This window comes from Semicossyphus pulcher, unplaced genomic scaffold (genome assembly GCF_022749685.1).
Source record: "Semicossyphus pulcher isolate SPU_LCO1_2020_fin unplaced genomic scaffold, fSemPul1.0.p SCAF_10, whole genome shotgun sequence".
NCBI classification, from domain to species: domain Eukaryota; kingdom Metazoa; phylum Chordata; class Actinopteri; order Labriformes; family Labridae; genus Semicossyphus; species Semicossyphus pulcher.
The window spans coordinates 9,106,720-9,122,011 of NW_027211604.1; the positions used below are offsets into that span (position 1 = coordinate 9,106,720).

The 15,292-nt window shown below is 42.0% G+C and overlaps 1 protein-coding gene across 1 annotated transcript; it reads right to left on the minus strand.

The window, feature by feature from the left end:
* Positions 1-248: 248 nt before the first annotated feature.
* Positions 249-14,411, minus strand: nectin3b (nectin cell adhesion molecule 3b). Its single transcript, XM_069673934.1, has 6 exons — positions 14,333-14,411; positions 6,256-6,603; positions 5,479-5,778; positions 4,335-4,452; positions 3,900-4,051; positions 249-925 (listed from the first exon to the last, which is right to left on the minus strand). Exons 1-6 carry the CDS (start codon positions 14,409-14,411, stop codon positions 249-251), a joined length of 1,674 nt encoding a protein of 557 aa, XP_069530035.1.
* Between the last annotated feature and the right edge of the window lie 881 nt (positions 14,412-15,292).

Consider the following 15,292-nt stretch of genomic DNA (forward strand, 5'->3'; position numbering starts at 1 on the left):
TCTCCAGGCATGTAGAAGTTGACTGTCAAAGTGGCCGTGCAGTCCACAGTCTGTCCACATCAAGAACAGAAACATTACATCTCAAGAGTCGACCTGGACGCTTGGACCAAACATGGGAACTACAGAACTGAGATTAGTAGAAGTGTGCATGTGCATACAGAAGAGAAATAATGTGTTTCTTCCTAATTTCGTAAAAGAAACCCTCTGGTTTCTGTAATATTTCTGCTCCTGCAGGACCAGGTAGCTGGTCAAACGTACCACTCCCTACGCGAGATGACAGACCCGTCTGTGTGAGAGACATAGTCGCCCTCAGGCCCGCTATCGTAGCAGTCGTCCGACATGTAGGGGGAGCCGTTTCCCTGTAGTTTAGGGGAACGAGGGTATCTGGCACCTCTGGCCTGCCGTGGACTAGAATACTGTGCGTGTTCACGGAGGTGATTCTGCTGATGGCTGTGGTGGTGGTTGCTCTCCCTCATCGCCCTGGTGTAGCCATTAGAGGGATACTCCTCTCCGTTGTAGTTAAGGTGGCGACGTTCCCGCTCCTGTTTGAGCTGGCGGTCGCCCCACTCCTCTCGGTCGTGGTCCCGTTTGTTGGAGCTGCTGCCGGCTTTGGTTTTGGTGGGGTGGAGCTCGTGCTGCGCGGGGGCTTTCTGGAGGTCATTGTTGCCCAGGTACTGCTTGGCGTAGTAGTCCCCGTGGAAGGTCTGCTGTTTCCGAAGGTAACACACGCCCACCAGACACAGCAGGAGCAGCAGGAACAAGGCCCCGCCCACAGCCCCACCCACTATGGAACCAAGATTACTCTCAGGTAGGGCTTCGAGTGTGGGGGAGCTGAGAAGGACATGCCCCTTTTCATCCACTAAGGTGGAGGAGGCGGAGCCAGTTAGGACAGGAGCAGTAATGGTGGAAGGCATGGTGGGAGGATCTAATGGAGGGGAGGGGGGTGAGAGGGGAGAAGAGGGTGGAGGGGAGAGATGAACAGACAGAGAAGCAGAGAATGTCAATGCCAACTACATCAGCATTTTACTAAAGTAGGGACAGGTTGACAAAACCATCAACTAAAACACAAACACAAACTAAACTACCGAGTGGATGCTCACAGCAGCCTCAGGTTTGCTTTGATAATCCTTCAGAGCTTGTGGGTACAGACTTTGATTATTAACAATGATTGGAAAGTAAATCATTAATTTAAAGGATCTTTAATATTGTGCTGATGCAACTGACAAATTTGATGGTCAGTTAAAAAGTTTGTCAGCAGCAGGTTCTAAGCAGCTTTTCTATTAAAAGAAAGAGCACCATAACAACCCCACGTCTCTGGTAAGGTTTGTCTTTAAAACTGAAGATACCAAACGGTGTCTACACAATAAAACCCACTCGTCACAGAGCCAATAGATTTCTGCAGTTTTTGTGGATATTCTTTGGTCAAAGCAGGTGATGTCATTATCAGTTCAATAATAACTAACACACACACACACACACGGGTAAGAAATCTTTACAAATCCTTAGACTTCTGCATTAGCATTTGCGTTTCTTGTTAATATAATTAAGTAAAGCTGAAGGTATTAAAGCATCATTTTACTTATTTTTCTCTACTTTGGCTAGAATACACTTTAAAGATATTTGAGGCACAACAAGAGCAAACCAAAGGCTGCTGAAGAAATGTGACTAGGAAGGCAATTTGGGTGCAACTACAGCAGAAATCTCACATGGAGGGAGCAACAAAAAACTAACTGATGTAATTTAAAATCTTTTGTGATTCTACTGCCTGACAAAAGCAGAGCTTTGCACCCGAATATCCAATAATATGCACATTTAAATCATCAAAGTCACTTGTAACTAAGGACAGGCAAAGTCTGCCATGTTTCTTTTACAAGTTGTATCACCAGGTCAGTAACAGTTCAGTGAAACAGTGCATTTGTTGTCCTCTACTAGACCCTTATACCCCTTTCCCGTTGAAATTAGCGTGTTGACCTGGGTTTTTCAGACCCGGGAAGACCTGCATGTAGATGCAGATTGTCTCTTTTCCCATTGCCAATGGAGTATACTCCTGTAGGTCTCTTTTCTGAAGTCGCCCGCAACAGTGTTAGTAAACAGTGAAGATGTTACACTGGTTAGGTCTTTATTGTATCTACTACTTATTCAGGCAATTTATAAAAAACTCAGCGCCGACAAATTTGGAACGATGTTCAAGCGCTGCTCGGACAGACACAAGGGGAATTTGTAGCTGAAATGACAAGGAGTTGCAGAAGTTGCCGACAGAGCATAGCATCGCGCTGGAGAGGGGTAGGAGGTTGGCGGGTTGACCCGGGTTTTGTGTTCCCATCAATGCCGATCGGAGCCGAGGAGACAATAAGAAAAGCTCAACTCACTTAAACCTTCTGATTTCTCTAACTGTCAAAGTTATTAACCCCAATTCAACACAAATGATTGTTAGTTGCAAATAGAGTCATGGGAGACGGAGGACGGACATAGAGTTTGTCAAGTATGTTGAGAAAAGTAATGAGCATTTCTATATTTAGTTATTCTAAGACAAGATTATTAATATTACCTTTATTACCGTCATTTTAGTTGTTGACATTGACTCGAACAGGTGTTGATACAACTACAATCAAATTTAGTCATTTATTATTTAAGCTCAACACAACACACAACAGCCTAAGTGATAATTACATGTAAGACCAAACGTGTAACTTAGTCTGGTGACTTTAGGACAGAACTTTAGACAGAGAGACAAATGATTTCAAATTTAATTTCCAGACTTTGTTGTTGTAACAATTTTAACTGCATAACCAAATTATTTTGTATTTTGCATGCTGAAATTGAGATTTTGCATTTTGCACCCTGTTTTGCAAGTATAATGATGCCTTCCCGCTATTTCACTACGCCACTACTGGAACATTGAATTGAACGGGATTAGGGGCGATGCCCACAAAACAGGAAAGCCATAATCAGAAGGAGCTTGAGTAATGGAAAGAGTCTAAAAGCTTTAATGGTGCTGCAAAATTACTCGGCCACTCTAACCTCGCTGCCAGGCCAGATGTGAGGAAAAGACTCACATCTGAGACATGACAAACACAAAGCTGAAGGTTAGTAGTCTCTAGTATATAAAACGTACGACTCCATGCACAAGCAGTCAACCGACATATGTGAACACAAGCACAGCAACACACACAACAAAGAGTACACCAACATGTGTAAGCTTGCACACACACACAGACACACACACACACGTACAGGTCCTCTCAAAGGAAAAGGAAATATGGATGATAAATAATAAATAGGAGTTGAAAAGAACTAGTTAATGTTTTATGAATCTGGGACATCATCTCACAGTCAGGCTGCAGGCTTTTGCCTCTTACTGCATGACACATGCAGAAATAAAAGAAACACAGAAAGGAAGAGGGAGAGTTGTAAAAAAGAGAATCACATCATAATCAGAACTTCATTCAGGAAGAGAGCACAGACAGGGCGAATTTTGTGCAACCAGAGGAACATGCTCGTCATACACAACAAAGAGACACGACACACTTAGATGCCAAGAGGACGGAGCAGAGGGAGTGCACTCGAAAGAGACGCTAAATATTTGCAGCTGTTTGGCTCGGGATCTCCCCTTGTGAACATCTGGAGACCTAATGTTAATCAAGGCTAATAAGCATGCAATTAAGGCTCAATGAAAGGGTCACATATTACCAGGGCCGACACACCGTACCATGCGTGAATGCTTGACAGACTGTCAGTATGTACAGTATGGACGAGAGTGATACAGTGTCACATTTCAGCTTGAAGGACAATGTCACAGGCAGTGATACCCTCTATGACGTGTGTGCACGCACACTGCTTCCTAAGGGAAGAGGAGGCAATAGGAGTCAGCTGTGTCCCGGTGTGTATTCTCCGCTCACCTTGTATGAGAATGCGCACATCCCGACTGCGGAGGTTGATGTCATTGGCAACCTCACACCTGTAAACTCCAGAGTCATTCCGGTGGAGGGGACGCAGGAAGAGCAGAGTGCTGTTCAGTACTTCCACCCCTTCTGGCATTTCACTGTCCAACCTATGAGGCACAAGAGACGCTAACATGAAGTCACACAGACACACCTGCACAAATAGCCTTCTATATAATCATGCACATATTGAGTGGAATAGGATACATGATAACTAAAGACATTTGTAGAGTCAAGCTAACACTCTTCTTAAGTTTCTGATTTATATATTAAGCCTACTTAAATATTTTGGAAGCAAATTTCCATTGCTCTTTGAGCTTTGGGCCAGCTGGATCAATTTCACCTCATAAAAGGAAAAGGAAAATGTTTTACAGTCCACACAGATACACACACCTGATCCATCTGAAGTGATGAGCCGGTGGGTTTGCGTTGGCTTTGCACGTCATTTGAACATTTTCCCGACCTACATACCAGTCTCCATCGTAGCCCACGACTGAGATATCGGGAGCAACTACAGAGAGAGGGGAAAAATAATTAAGATATCGCTGCAAACTGTCCAGAAACCTACAGGATTGAACTGCACAGCACTTCTGCTCCCTGTTTAACAAACACCTTGCACCATAACAAGGTCAGAGCCTGGTAGACAGAGGTAGAAATAGTTCTTCTGTGGTATTGTTTTGATAGTTCTGGTAGAAACTCCGTGCTTGAAGATGACTGTATTCCTTGTTTGTGTGCAGCATTATATCAAGCACCACGCACTAAGGTTTGTAATAGTCTGACTTGTTTGACACAGAGCTACTTACTACAGAGTGCAGGTTATATAACATTGCAAACATGTTGTTTGGTGTGCCATACATTAATAAGCATATATCCTTAGATGTGTGTATCTATGGTCTGACAAGAAACTACTGTCAAACTAAAAAGATTTCCAGGAGTGGATTTTACTTCTCGGGCCCCACAAAGTACAAAATGTATGTACTTTAATATCTTTGGGGTCTTACTGACAGAAAACAGTTTCAGTTTTGACAGTTTAAGGGCACACGCAGACATGTACTGACATAGAAAAGCCTAAAGAAATACACTTTGAAAAAAGAGAAACCCAAGGAAAACACCAAGGACAGCCTTTCTTACACCATATTAAATACCTGTAGGGAGCCTGCGTGGATTGTCCTTGATTCATCATCCGTCAATTCAACTGTTTCTCTAAAGGGAATTGTGGTTGAAGTGCTTCAAATAAACCAAACGTCAATACTGACAAGGACAAGCATAATCAGCCGACTTCTATTGGAAATCAAGTAACTTACTTTAAAGATGTCTCTCCTGCACTTTCTGCTTAATACGGTTTTTAAACGCTTAGTGAAAGTTAAATGATGGAGCAAGGAAATACATCGCTAAACGGTTTGTCCCCTTTCCAATGACAGCACGGAGCGTTTTATAATGTAGACTCTACTGCACCAGATAACCTAAGCCCTGAATCAATATTAGTCATCATATTTACTATAAGGCTCTCACAAACACCCACTCATAAAGCACCTACACTGCACATTGAGCTGGTAGGGGATCCTGAAGTCACTATTCAGAGCCGGGTGGCGGACCACGCAGGTGAGCGTGTGGCCTTGGATGTGACGTGTGGGCTGCCAGAGGTAGCGCACTTGTGTGCTGGTTGTGCCGTTGGCCTCGTCAGACAGCTGCACTTCTGACTGGCCAAACAGGTTGGACTCCCAGGACACCTCTGCAGGGGGCCGGGCTCGCTCAGCTATACAGGTGGCCACCACAGTGTCGTTGCCGCCGTCGATCAGGGCGGTGGAACCTGCAGACACGAAGACCTTCGGCTCCACTGTGATTCAGAGAGTCAGCAAAGACAAGAGAGGAGGCAAATACAGAGATGGCTCATTAGAACACATTTAAACCCTTCACAGGGGATTTCTGGAAGGTTTATGTTCAGCTCAGATTGGAACCTGCTATTGCTGACAGGTTCTTAAATACATGGACAAATGTAACACAATTTCATCCCACTGATGACTGTGGAAAGGATACAGTAATAGTTTATGCACCTGTACAGTACAATCTAACACAAGCCAAGGTTCAGAAGGGCATTTTATCAAAGCCACAAGGTTAAGAAGGGATTATTTATTAAGTATATATTTTAAAGGCATTTATTTAGGCTTTTATTTCAAATAAGACAGGCAGGGAGACAGTAAAGGGGGGGATGGTAAGCACTTAACCAGGTGAGCTACCAGTGGTCTAAACACATATTTGCGTAAGAGAGTTGGATTACATATAAGAAAACATACGTTTAAACATACATACATACCGAGTACATTGACTGTAGTGGAGGCCTGAGTGTTTCCCAGAGGAAAGGTTGCAACCTTACAGGTATAGATCCCGACATCAGCAAAGCCCACGTTCTCCAGTACGATGGTGGCATCATGAGAGGAGGGCGAGCGGAAATACAAGCGCTGGATGAACTCCGGAGGGATGGAAATGCCAAACCGAGGGTTGTAGACGGCCACCGTGACGGAGCCTGAAGGCAGACGGCGCTCCCAGGAACTCTGAGTGAGGGTGAGGTTTGTGCCTACCTCCACCCTGCACTCTAATGTCACATTCTTCCCCAGCACAGCGTTCACTCTCTGAGGCACCAACACCTGACTGCTACATACACCTGCAGAGGAGACAGAAAAACAAGACTTAAATAATCCAGCAGTTTAACACCTCTATTGGGTCTTTCACAGAAAGCTAATCAATAGGTTGAAAGAAATACAGTATGTGCAATTAAAGATCTGTTGCTTTAATCTAGTTATTGGCAGGGTCCTACTATTTCCCCGATTGGGAAAAGACGGGAAAATTGAAAACGCAGAATTTGGAGAAAAAAAAGGAAATCTATAAAAATGGATATTGTGGGCAAAGATTACATTTGCGATTTAAAAATGTCAAAAGGGGATTACCAGAGAGGACGAGTCATCATTTTAATACTGAGTAACAGATGAACAATACCATGAGAGCATCGGGGAGTGAGGAGTATTTTTGGTGTTGCCTCTGACGTCAATCCTTAAAACAATTTCATATCTGTAAGAGTTGAGTACCATCTGACATCTGCGGGTATCAGTCTGGGATCAAAGCTTGATACCAGCACAGCAGGCGCTGGGTTTTCCACAAATAATACACAGCTGACTGTGCGGCTGAGAGTTCCATTGATGAATCAGTTCTGTCTCTATAGCTTTCCTCCTTCTGACCTGAATTCAGGAATTAAAAGCAGGATGTCTGTGTGTCCTTTGTCCAAATATAACTAACCCCTGCACCCTGTCACCTGCACTTGTCAGAGATGTGGCATATCTCAAAAGCAGAGAGCTCCACATTGTGTTGAGGAAGTCAAAGGGAGATGAAGAGAGCAGTCTGAGACCGGCAGAGAAAAAAAAAAAAAGAAGACGGGAAGAGATATGCTAACACGAGGAGGATGACATCATCGCTGAGAGAGGAAAAAGAGGGCTGAGAGTGAGGAGAGGCGAGAGCAAAGTCACGTATGAACACAAGTGAGAGGAAATTAATCCCCAGGATGCCCGTACACAAAAAACTGAGGAATTATGTTTGCTATTTAGAAAAAACAAAATAACACTGCTAGACTGCCAAAGCCTTCAACCAGATCACTAATTGCAACAAGCTGCCAGCAGGAAGACATCATCATAAATCAGAACCTGCTGCGCTGCTTGGCAACTGACTGCAAATATTCTATTGTTGTTTTGCCAAAAACAGTTCTTTCTCTGGCCAATCTCTCTCTAAAAGGCCATGTCCGCTGATATTGGGATATTTCTTCACCACTAAAGTATGAAGTGCAAATGCCTTGTTTTTAAGTCTTTGTTTTACTGCCAAGTCTGAATTATTGAGAAAACTGCAGTTATGACAGAGCGTCTGGGCTTATAGTTATGTTTAATTTCATGTTATAGATTAAGAGAAGAAACTACATGGTCAGTTGTTGGGGCTTCCATTCAATCAAAACAAATCTCAGGAGGTGTTAAAGCTGAACCAATTATTGTGTGACTCATTTCTAAAACTGAAACTTAAAAATAATTATGAATCAACTCCTACAACTTAATGACTGACACAGAAAACTTTTTAGCACATGTTATCTGTTGGCCCACATGGGGCTGTAAATAAATACAAGCCAAATGTTCAGTGTGGCTATCAAGTCCTGACAGCATACTGTTTGCACAGAAGGTATCATGAGTCATCGTATTGCTCATACAGAGAAAGGGCAGCCGATATCAGTGCAACAGTGAGGAGATGTTCAGCAGTGAATGCTGGGGAAGCACTGTTCCTGAATTTTTTGTGCTATTTAGGTCCGTGCATTGCTTCAGTTCACACTAAAATACATGCATGTGCGCGTGCACACACTCGCACAGAAGGGATTATGCTATTTATAGTTCTTACATCAGCTGGAATAAGTAATGCAGTAAAAAAAACTCAGCATCAACTTTAAAGTTAACCGAGCTCATATGGTTCCTCTGCATTAAAAGGATTGGTTTCTGGTTTTTCAAGCCAGTCTGAAAACCGTCACATGCCCATTAGCTTTGGCTTGCTTTAAGCATTCAAGTGTGTTCATACTGGCCATTTAAAGAACCCTTCCTCACATGCTTCCAATGGAGGTGATGGGGGACAAAACACACAGTCATTTCTCTGTGCTTAAATGTATAATATGCTTACATGAAGCTTCAGCAACATAGCAAGTTAGCCAACTCAAGTGGGTGTCATCTGAAGTTGCAGTCTTTTCTAGTGCAGAATTCCTCTTTGTGTTACTTTGTCACAGGCCAATTCCACAGTGTCACTGTGGAAACACAAAGAGGGATTTCTGTACTAAAAAGACAAACTTTGGAAGATACCCAGTTGATTTGGCTAACTCAGACAGCCGAAGCCTAATATTAGCATCAAATAAAGTCTTTTCATCCCACAGAACAAGGACTGTACATTCTGTCCTCCATCACTTCCACTAGAAGCATGTAAGGAAGGGATATCATGATGCCTGTATGAGCAGATTACAGTTGGAAAAAACAGTTACAATACAAATCTATTATTGTTTTTAAGACAGACATGAAGCTATTTTTTAATACCAAAGACAAGTCAAGCTTGCAAAGCACTTTCATTTCCGCTGGTGAATCCAATACAGTATGCTCAGCTGATCTAATACAGATGAGAAAAACCTCCAAACAGGTAAAAAACTGCACGGGGGATTCAAGAGAAAAACTGGATGCTTGGTTACCTGTGGCCTCCGACGATTTAAACACAGTCAGGATTAAAAAACTTTTGTACAGTCTTAGTCTTGGCAGATGGTGTTCAAACTCTTGCATATTTTTTAGACATTTCTTCAAAGTCTTTGTTCACATAAATAAGTCATTGTCTGCGCTATCACAACAAAGTTTGAACTTCTCATTGCATGCTGCTTGCAGAGCTGTGCGAGGTGCCACCTGAGGCAGGTCTCTCTGTCAACACAAACTAAGACAAGGACACTTTGTGGTCGCTCGACCAATCTGAAACTTGTCTAAATTATTCAACAGAATTGTGATTGTAGTGTATAGTTTTCAGCTAGCATACTGCTTACAACATTTAATGTACAGTTCATTTTTATGGGACGCAAACACAAATGTTGTGGTACATTAAAATTAGTAATGAAAAGTTACATTTGGAGAAGCTTTTTTTCTATCAAAGAAGAAAAAAAAAAGATCAGTTTGAGACATAATAAGGCTAAGTGTAACTCAACTTTGTCTTCATTTAGTATGCTCAAAACTATCAACATGAAAATAGTCCCCGCCTCTAAATTTCCACCCACCCCTCAGCTGCTCGTCTGCAGCTTGAGTCAAGTCAACACATCACAATGGTAATCTATTTTATGTGTCTGTCTCCACATCATAAGTAATGTGTTGCTAATGTCAGATAAAGCTTGGTCCCAAATGCCAGCTGAGAGAAGTTCATGTGGACGTGAAACTTAAAGATACTTAAAGAGAGCACTTTTACCAATATAACCACGTGTACGGCTGGCTCCCTTTGTCACGGGTCTAACTCTTGATTTCCTTATGTTTGTAGACTGTTTGCCTTCATTTGAGCATCGAATGAGTTTCTTTTTCTCTGGATTTTCACTTATTTTTGAAGTTGTATCTGTAGACATCGATCTTTTCCTTGTTGGTTCAGCCATAGTAGATTACTGTTTACTCGTAATGCTTATAGAAACCGTAAGTGCAGCCGCTTAGCGCCGCCTTTACTGTCTGGCAGACCAACCACTGCTGGGTGATGGAAAACGCGTCACTTACTGGGCGCCACTTGTGGTTTTTTTCGTGAATGTCGCCACAGACACTCAGTCCATAAAAATACAATATACTGCAAATGCAAAGGCTTTCATTAGTGGGCTTTAACTTGCTTTTTATCTTTCCTAATGTTCCTACTCTGACAAGACTGCTTACACGAAGAGCACTTGAGAGAGACAAGATTGAATTTAAAGGGACTTCCTGGTTTAAAAAAAAGGTTACAAAAGAGTTTGGAGGCGTTCCTTCCTTAAGAACACTCTCATAAACCCCACATACCACACAAGGCTCGGCACTTCCAATAAGAAGGAGTGACGTTCTGGATGCAAAGGGATAATCTTAGGCCAATGTTTGCTGTTGTTCAATTAATTAGGGAGTCAAACCAAAACAGAGAATCCTCCCTGCAAGTTGAGTAATCATGTTTGGAGCTGTGAGAGCGCTGAAAACACATTTAAATACACTGATTCTTAACTTTATGGACTGTGCCTGAAGGCAAGGTTCTTAATGAGCATCTTTAAAAAACTGTATTGCAATAAAAACTAAAAAATAAACCACCTAGAAACAAGGACAGTACAAGTCTCCTGTCATTCCAAGTCTGTCATTCTACTTTAAACAAAAATTTAAGTTGATGTATAAAATATGAATTTCGGCAACAGAATCCAGATGGCAACTACTGTACAGTATACTGTAAGTGGGCCTCTGCCTGGGGTAGAAAGCTGACTTTATGACCCACTGTATTTGTAAAGGCTAGGAGTCAAAGTAACAGCAGTGTGAGAGCAAAGAAAGCAGTATTTTCACTGCACTGAATATGTAATGGAAGACGTATAGGGACTGTATGAAATTTTTATTGGTGACATGACGACAACCTTACATAAGCGTGCCCTCGTTTTCTCCAACTCGGAATAAAAAAGTGATGAGAATAAGGGCAAGTCTATCTGATCTTATATTCAGCTGATCTTGACATAGCAATAAGAATGTTTTCTCTCTTCTTCTTGGGCTTCACAGACAAAGAAAAGAAACTGCTTTAAGTTCTTGCAATCCTTCTATCCTCAAAGAGAGCAGCATCTGTAGACACACTCAGTTTGGTTTGCGAGTGCAACACAATGTGTCTCGTTCACACACACACACACACACAGGCATACACACACAGAGCAGAAAACAGATTATAGATATCCTGGCATCAAGGACACATTGCTCCCTGGGGACACTCTGCTGCTCGTTCTCACTTTAGTCAATATTACCTTCACATGCACCACTTATGTGGCAGCAAGTGTATTAATATGTGTGTCTTGCCAGAGGGCAGGGTGCCTTGTTAAAAGTGGAAATCAGAACATAAAGGGTGACGGTGTTAGGGTGGAAGTGGCAGAGCCAGCTGTGCAGAGCAGGACAGGAAGGACTGAGTGGTCGTTTGACAGTGTGGCTTATCACACCTTCAGATCAACTTTTTACACGTATACGTTTTATAACCGGCTTGATCGAGCTGCACAAAGACGCCTGCGCACAGGGCTGATGTAATATGCATTTCTAACCGACTCTAGAGGGCAGTAAAGCAAAGGTGGAGGCACACTTCTACTACACCTCCACCTCATGAAAAGGACAAGATCAGCTGTATGTCACAAAATTACACAATTTGATCTTGAAGAGGTAGCCAGTGACGGGGGAGGAGTAAACATTTAGAACATTTTCTAAAAACGCTAGAAATATCCAAAGAAAAACTTTTGAAGTGTTTTATGGGCAGGCACCTAGCATGTTTGTGACATTTGGCTCTTTTCCTTAAGTAATGCTCAAACGCTGCTATAATGTTGTCGTCTTTAAGGGTACTGGTTTTATAAACGTAGGATATCTTCTCGGTTGATCAGCAACTAAAAAGTCATGATACAGTAAAAATCCAGAGAGAAATATTCAAAAACCTATTTGCTGTCGAATTTTACAGTAATGTTAGCTAGGAAATGCTGAATGCTAACTTTAGCTGTTATCAAATGTTAGCTAACAGGTTATCTTACACCGATAAGTTGTTGCAATATGGCCCACATCTCCATCCTTTTCAGGTACTGACCAACCGAGAAGTAGTGAAATGATAATGAATTTTCAGGTTCCTTCCTCACGACTATACAACTTGCAACCTGAAAAGCACAGCAGTATGACTTTGTCCTTTTAATAACAGTACTTGAGCTTCCCACCCAGAGCATGACCTCACAGGAAAATTGCCACCATGTGAATACGGTTAATTGTGTGGCTATCTATCTGTCTGCTGGCCCTCCGGTGTCCAGAAGTAAGATCAGTGCAGCTTTTATAAGCCACTCAGTGCATCTCGGTTGAAAACATTAAAGCTCAAGAAGACTGTGTGTGTGTTTCCCTTTAAGAACTAGACGTTATTAGCTATGGGGTGTGTGCAATCTATTTTGTATTCAAAAAGGCACAAGGTCAAACACCTCATTGAAACCCCAGACTTAAACTAAAGGTAGATAAAAGGGCACCTGTCTCTGCTCCTTAACATGACCTCTCTGGAAGAACTAAATGGTCTGTTTGTGATTAGACTTTGGGATCCTGCTAATCAAAAGTGTGTCTTTCGATCTTGTCAAGACTAAAATGGTTAAATGTTTGGATCCTGCAAACTGTCCAGACATGGCAGAAGTGCAACAGAGGCTAATAACTTAAATTTAGTGAGAATTGAGGAGTTCAAATCAACTTAATAGTAATTTTTAGATGCAGTTTGCGCTTGTACTTAAACTTTGTTAGGCCTATTCTGCACTCACAGAAACAGTTGCATGTCTGTCGGCTGGGAGAGGAATCCCTTCCCTGTAACTCTTCCTGAAGTTCCTTTTATTATTTCGACCTTAAAGGTTTTTTTGGCGGGGTGGGAGTTTTTCTGTATCTGAATCAATGGTCTGGGGATAGAGGCTGTAGAGACTGTAAAGCTCTCCAAGACAAATTGTGATTTTGGGCTATACAAATTTAGTTTTATGGATCCTTTTCTCACCCTCAGATAGAGCAAGAGAAATATGATATGAGAAACAGCGTGGGAACACATTTTCTGGCCTGAATCACTCATTGGTCTGCGAGGGTGAACCTGCTGTCAAAGGCACGACACTGAACTATTGAATTAACTTGAACAAAGCAAAGTGTTAATGTGGGCTGATTTTCATTTTGCTAAACAGGTTACTTTGATTGGGGATTCCTACGCCTGGTTTTGTTTGTCACGTTTGATAAAGCTTTTCATTATACATCATAGGAGTTTCTTAATTATTCATCTTAATTATAAATTAATATCTTTTTTTCCTTTTTCGTAGAGGACAGGGGGTTGTATATACTCCTTAGAACAACACAATCATATATTGCAATGTTCAGCCATGTATTCTTTGCTGGTTTTAACTTTTAACTTGAAATAAGATATGAGGACAGTTTTAAGACAGAAAGGTGAGAGCTTATCTAAGTTTTCAATACAGCAGCATAACAGCACTGGGCACAAAGTTGACGTGTTTCAGGGTGGAGTTAGTAAATTGCCCATCCCCTTAATTAAACCATAATGAGCTCAGGCTCCACTGCAGGCACATGGTGGCTGACCCTCATCACGACCTGGGAGATATTTAGCATTATCTTCTCTGATGACATGAAATTAAGTTCTTCAGTATGTTGATAAAGCAGGTGGCTCCACACATCCTTGCACCATGGTACTTTGATAAAAAAAAATGTTTGTAGTGCTAATATGGCTGCCTCTGAATCTGCAATGACCAAAGTGTAGGTTGGTTGACGGTATATAACACAGAATATAATCCACGCGCTCCTCGGTGGTTTCTATGGACTGTTTCTATGGCAGCCTCGGGTCGCACCATCATCCGCGGTAGTGGCGCTGACTAGCTACCGCTCCGAAATGTTGAAGTGAACTTGTTACCAAGTTTGTGTTGGTCTGTAAATGCCACCCGCTACAATTTTTTAACTTGAAACATGAAACAATCCACAATTAGAGCACATGTTGGTAGCTGGTTTTACCTACTCGTGAACGATAAATGTCTGCATGATGCGCGAGGCAGTCGGCTCTCTCACAAAACTTCTGTGAACCGTTACTAGGACAAATAAAACTGCCATACAAAATTCAGGACTCACCTGTAATACTGCACAAAAGGTGGAATAATGTGACCCTGCTCTGCTGTCTCAGGTAACTCCGGTGAGAAGACGGTAACATTTTTTAAAAGCGGTGCAGTCTCCTGCTTCAGGACCCAAGCGTAGGCTGCATGCCAATTTAACGGTATGTGCCGAACAGAGGAACCTCCTCAGCAACAACTCCGAACTGCATGTGGACTGTACCATCTAGTCAGCACAGAGCGGGGGGAGCGGGAGCTCACCTGACAATGGAAGTAAACGGTCATTTGTCGAGATCCTCCAGCGACATCCCCCTGGAGGAATGATCCATTAGTATACACATTACGTCATCTCTGTTGATAACCCGACATAGATTGATTAATCAAATCACTTTATTCTTTTCTCTCTTTGCCGGTTACCCTCTGAAAATGCATGTAATAAACACTGCCAAAAACGATATGTACCAAGTATGTTTTGTTTATTTCTCTTACCGCCCATAAGCAGGTTATTTTAAAATAATGTTTCCAATTTCAATAGAATTTGATGGAAAGTTAGGACCATTAATAAAGAAGAACTGATTATTATTGGCTCTAATGGGGACACCTTGAAGGCCTTTAAAAAGCAAGGTGTTTGTTTGAACTCTTGGACTTAAAAGGGTTGAAACATGTGACCATAGGTGGTCACATAGGCAAGCCCGGTTTCTGCCTACAATTTATTTATTTATTTTTTGTAATACAACATTCATCCTGTGCTCTCAAATTTGGTACAAAACAGACTTGACTGATCCTGTAAGGTATTTGGCCCACAAAAAAAATGCTTAATTCTTATGTGAGCAAATCATGTGACTGCAGCCTTATTTAGATTAAAAAATGCCCTTTTCAACTCTGCAATCTGTCAAGTTTTACCTAAGTATTTTACCTACAGTTGGCGCTAAAGAAACAAACTATTTCACTGTATAGTATATCCTACTATATGGCCGTATAG

Bases quoted from the DNA above. Each gene is read 5' to 3' on its own strand.
- nectin3b (XM_069673934.1), bottom strand. From the start codon at position 14,411: ATGTTACCGTCTTCTCACCGGAGTTACCTGAGACAGCAGAGCAGGGTC. The intron at 6,604-14,332 runs GTGAGTCCTGAA...TCTCCTCTGCAG, and splicing joins CCTTTTGTGCAGTATTACAG to GTGTATGTAGCAGTCAGGTG. The intron at 926-3,899 runs GTGAGCGGAGAA...CCCCTCCATTAG, and splicing joins TGTGCGCATTCTCATACAAG to ATCCTCCCACCATGCCTTCC.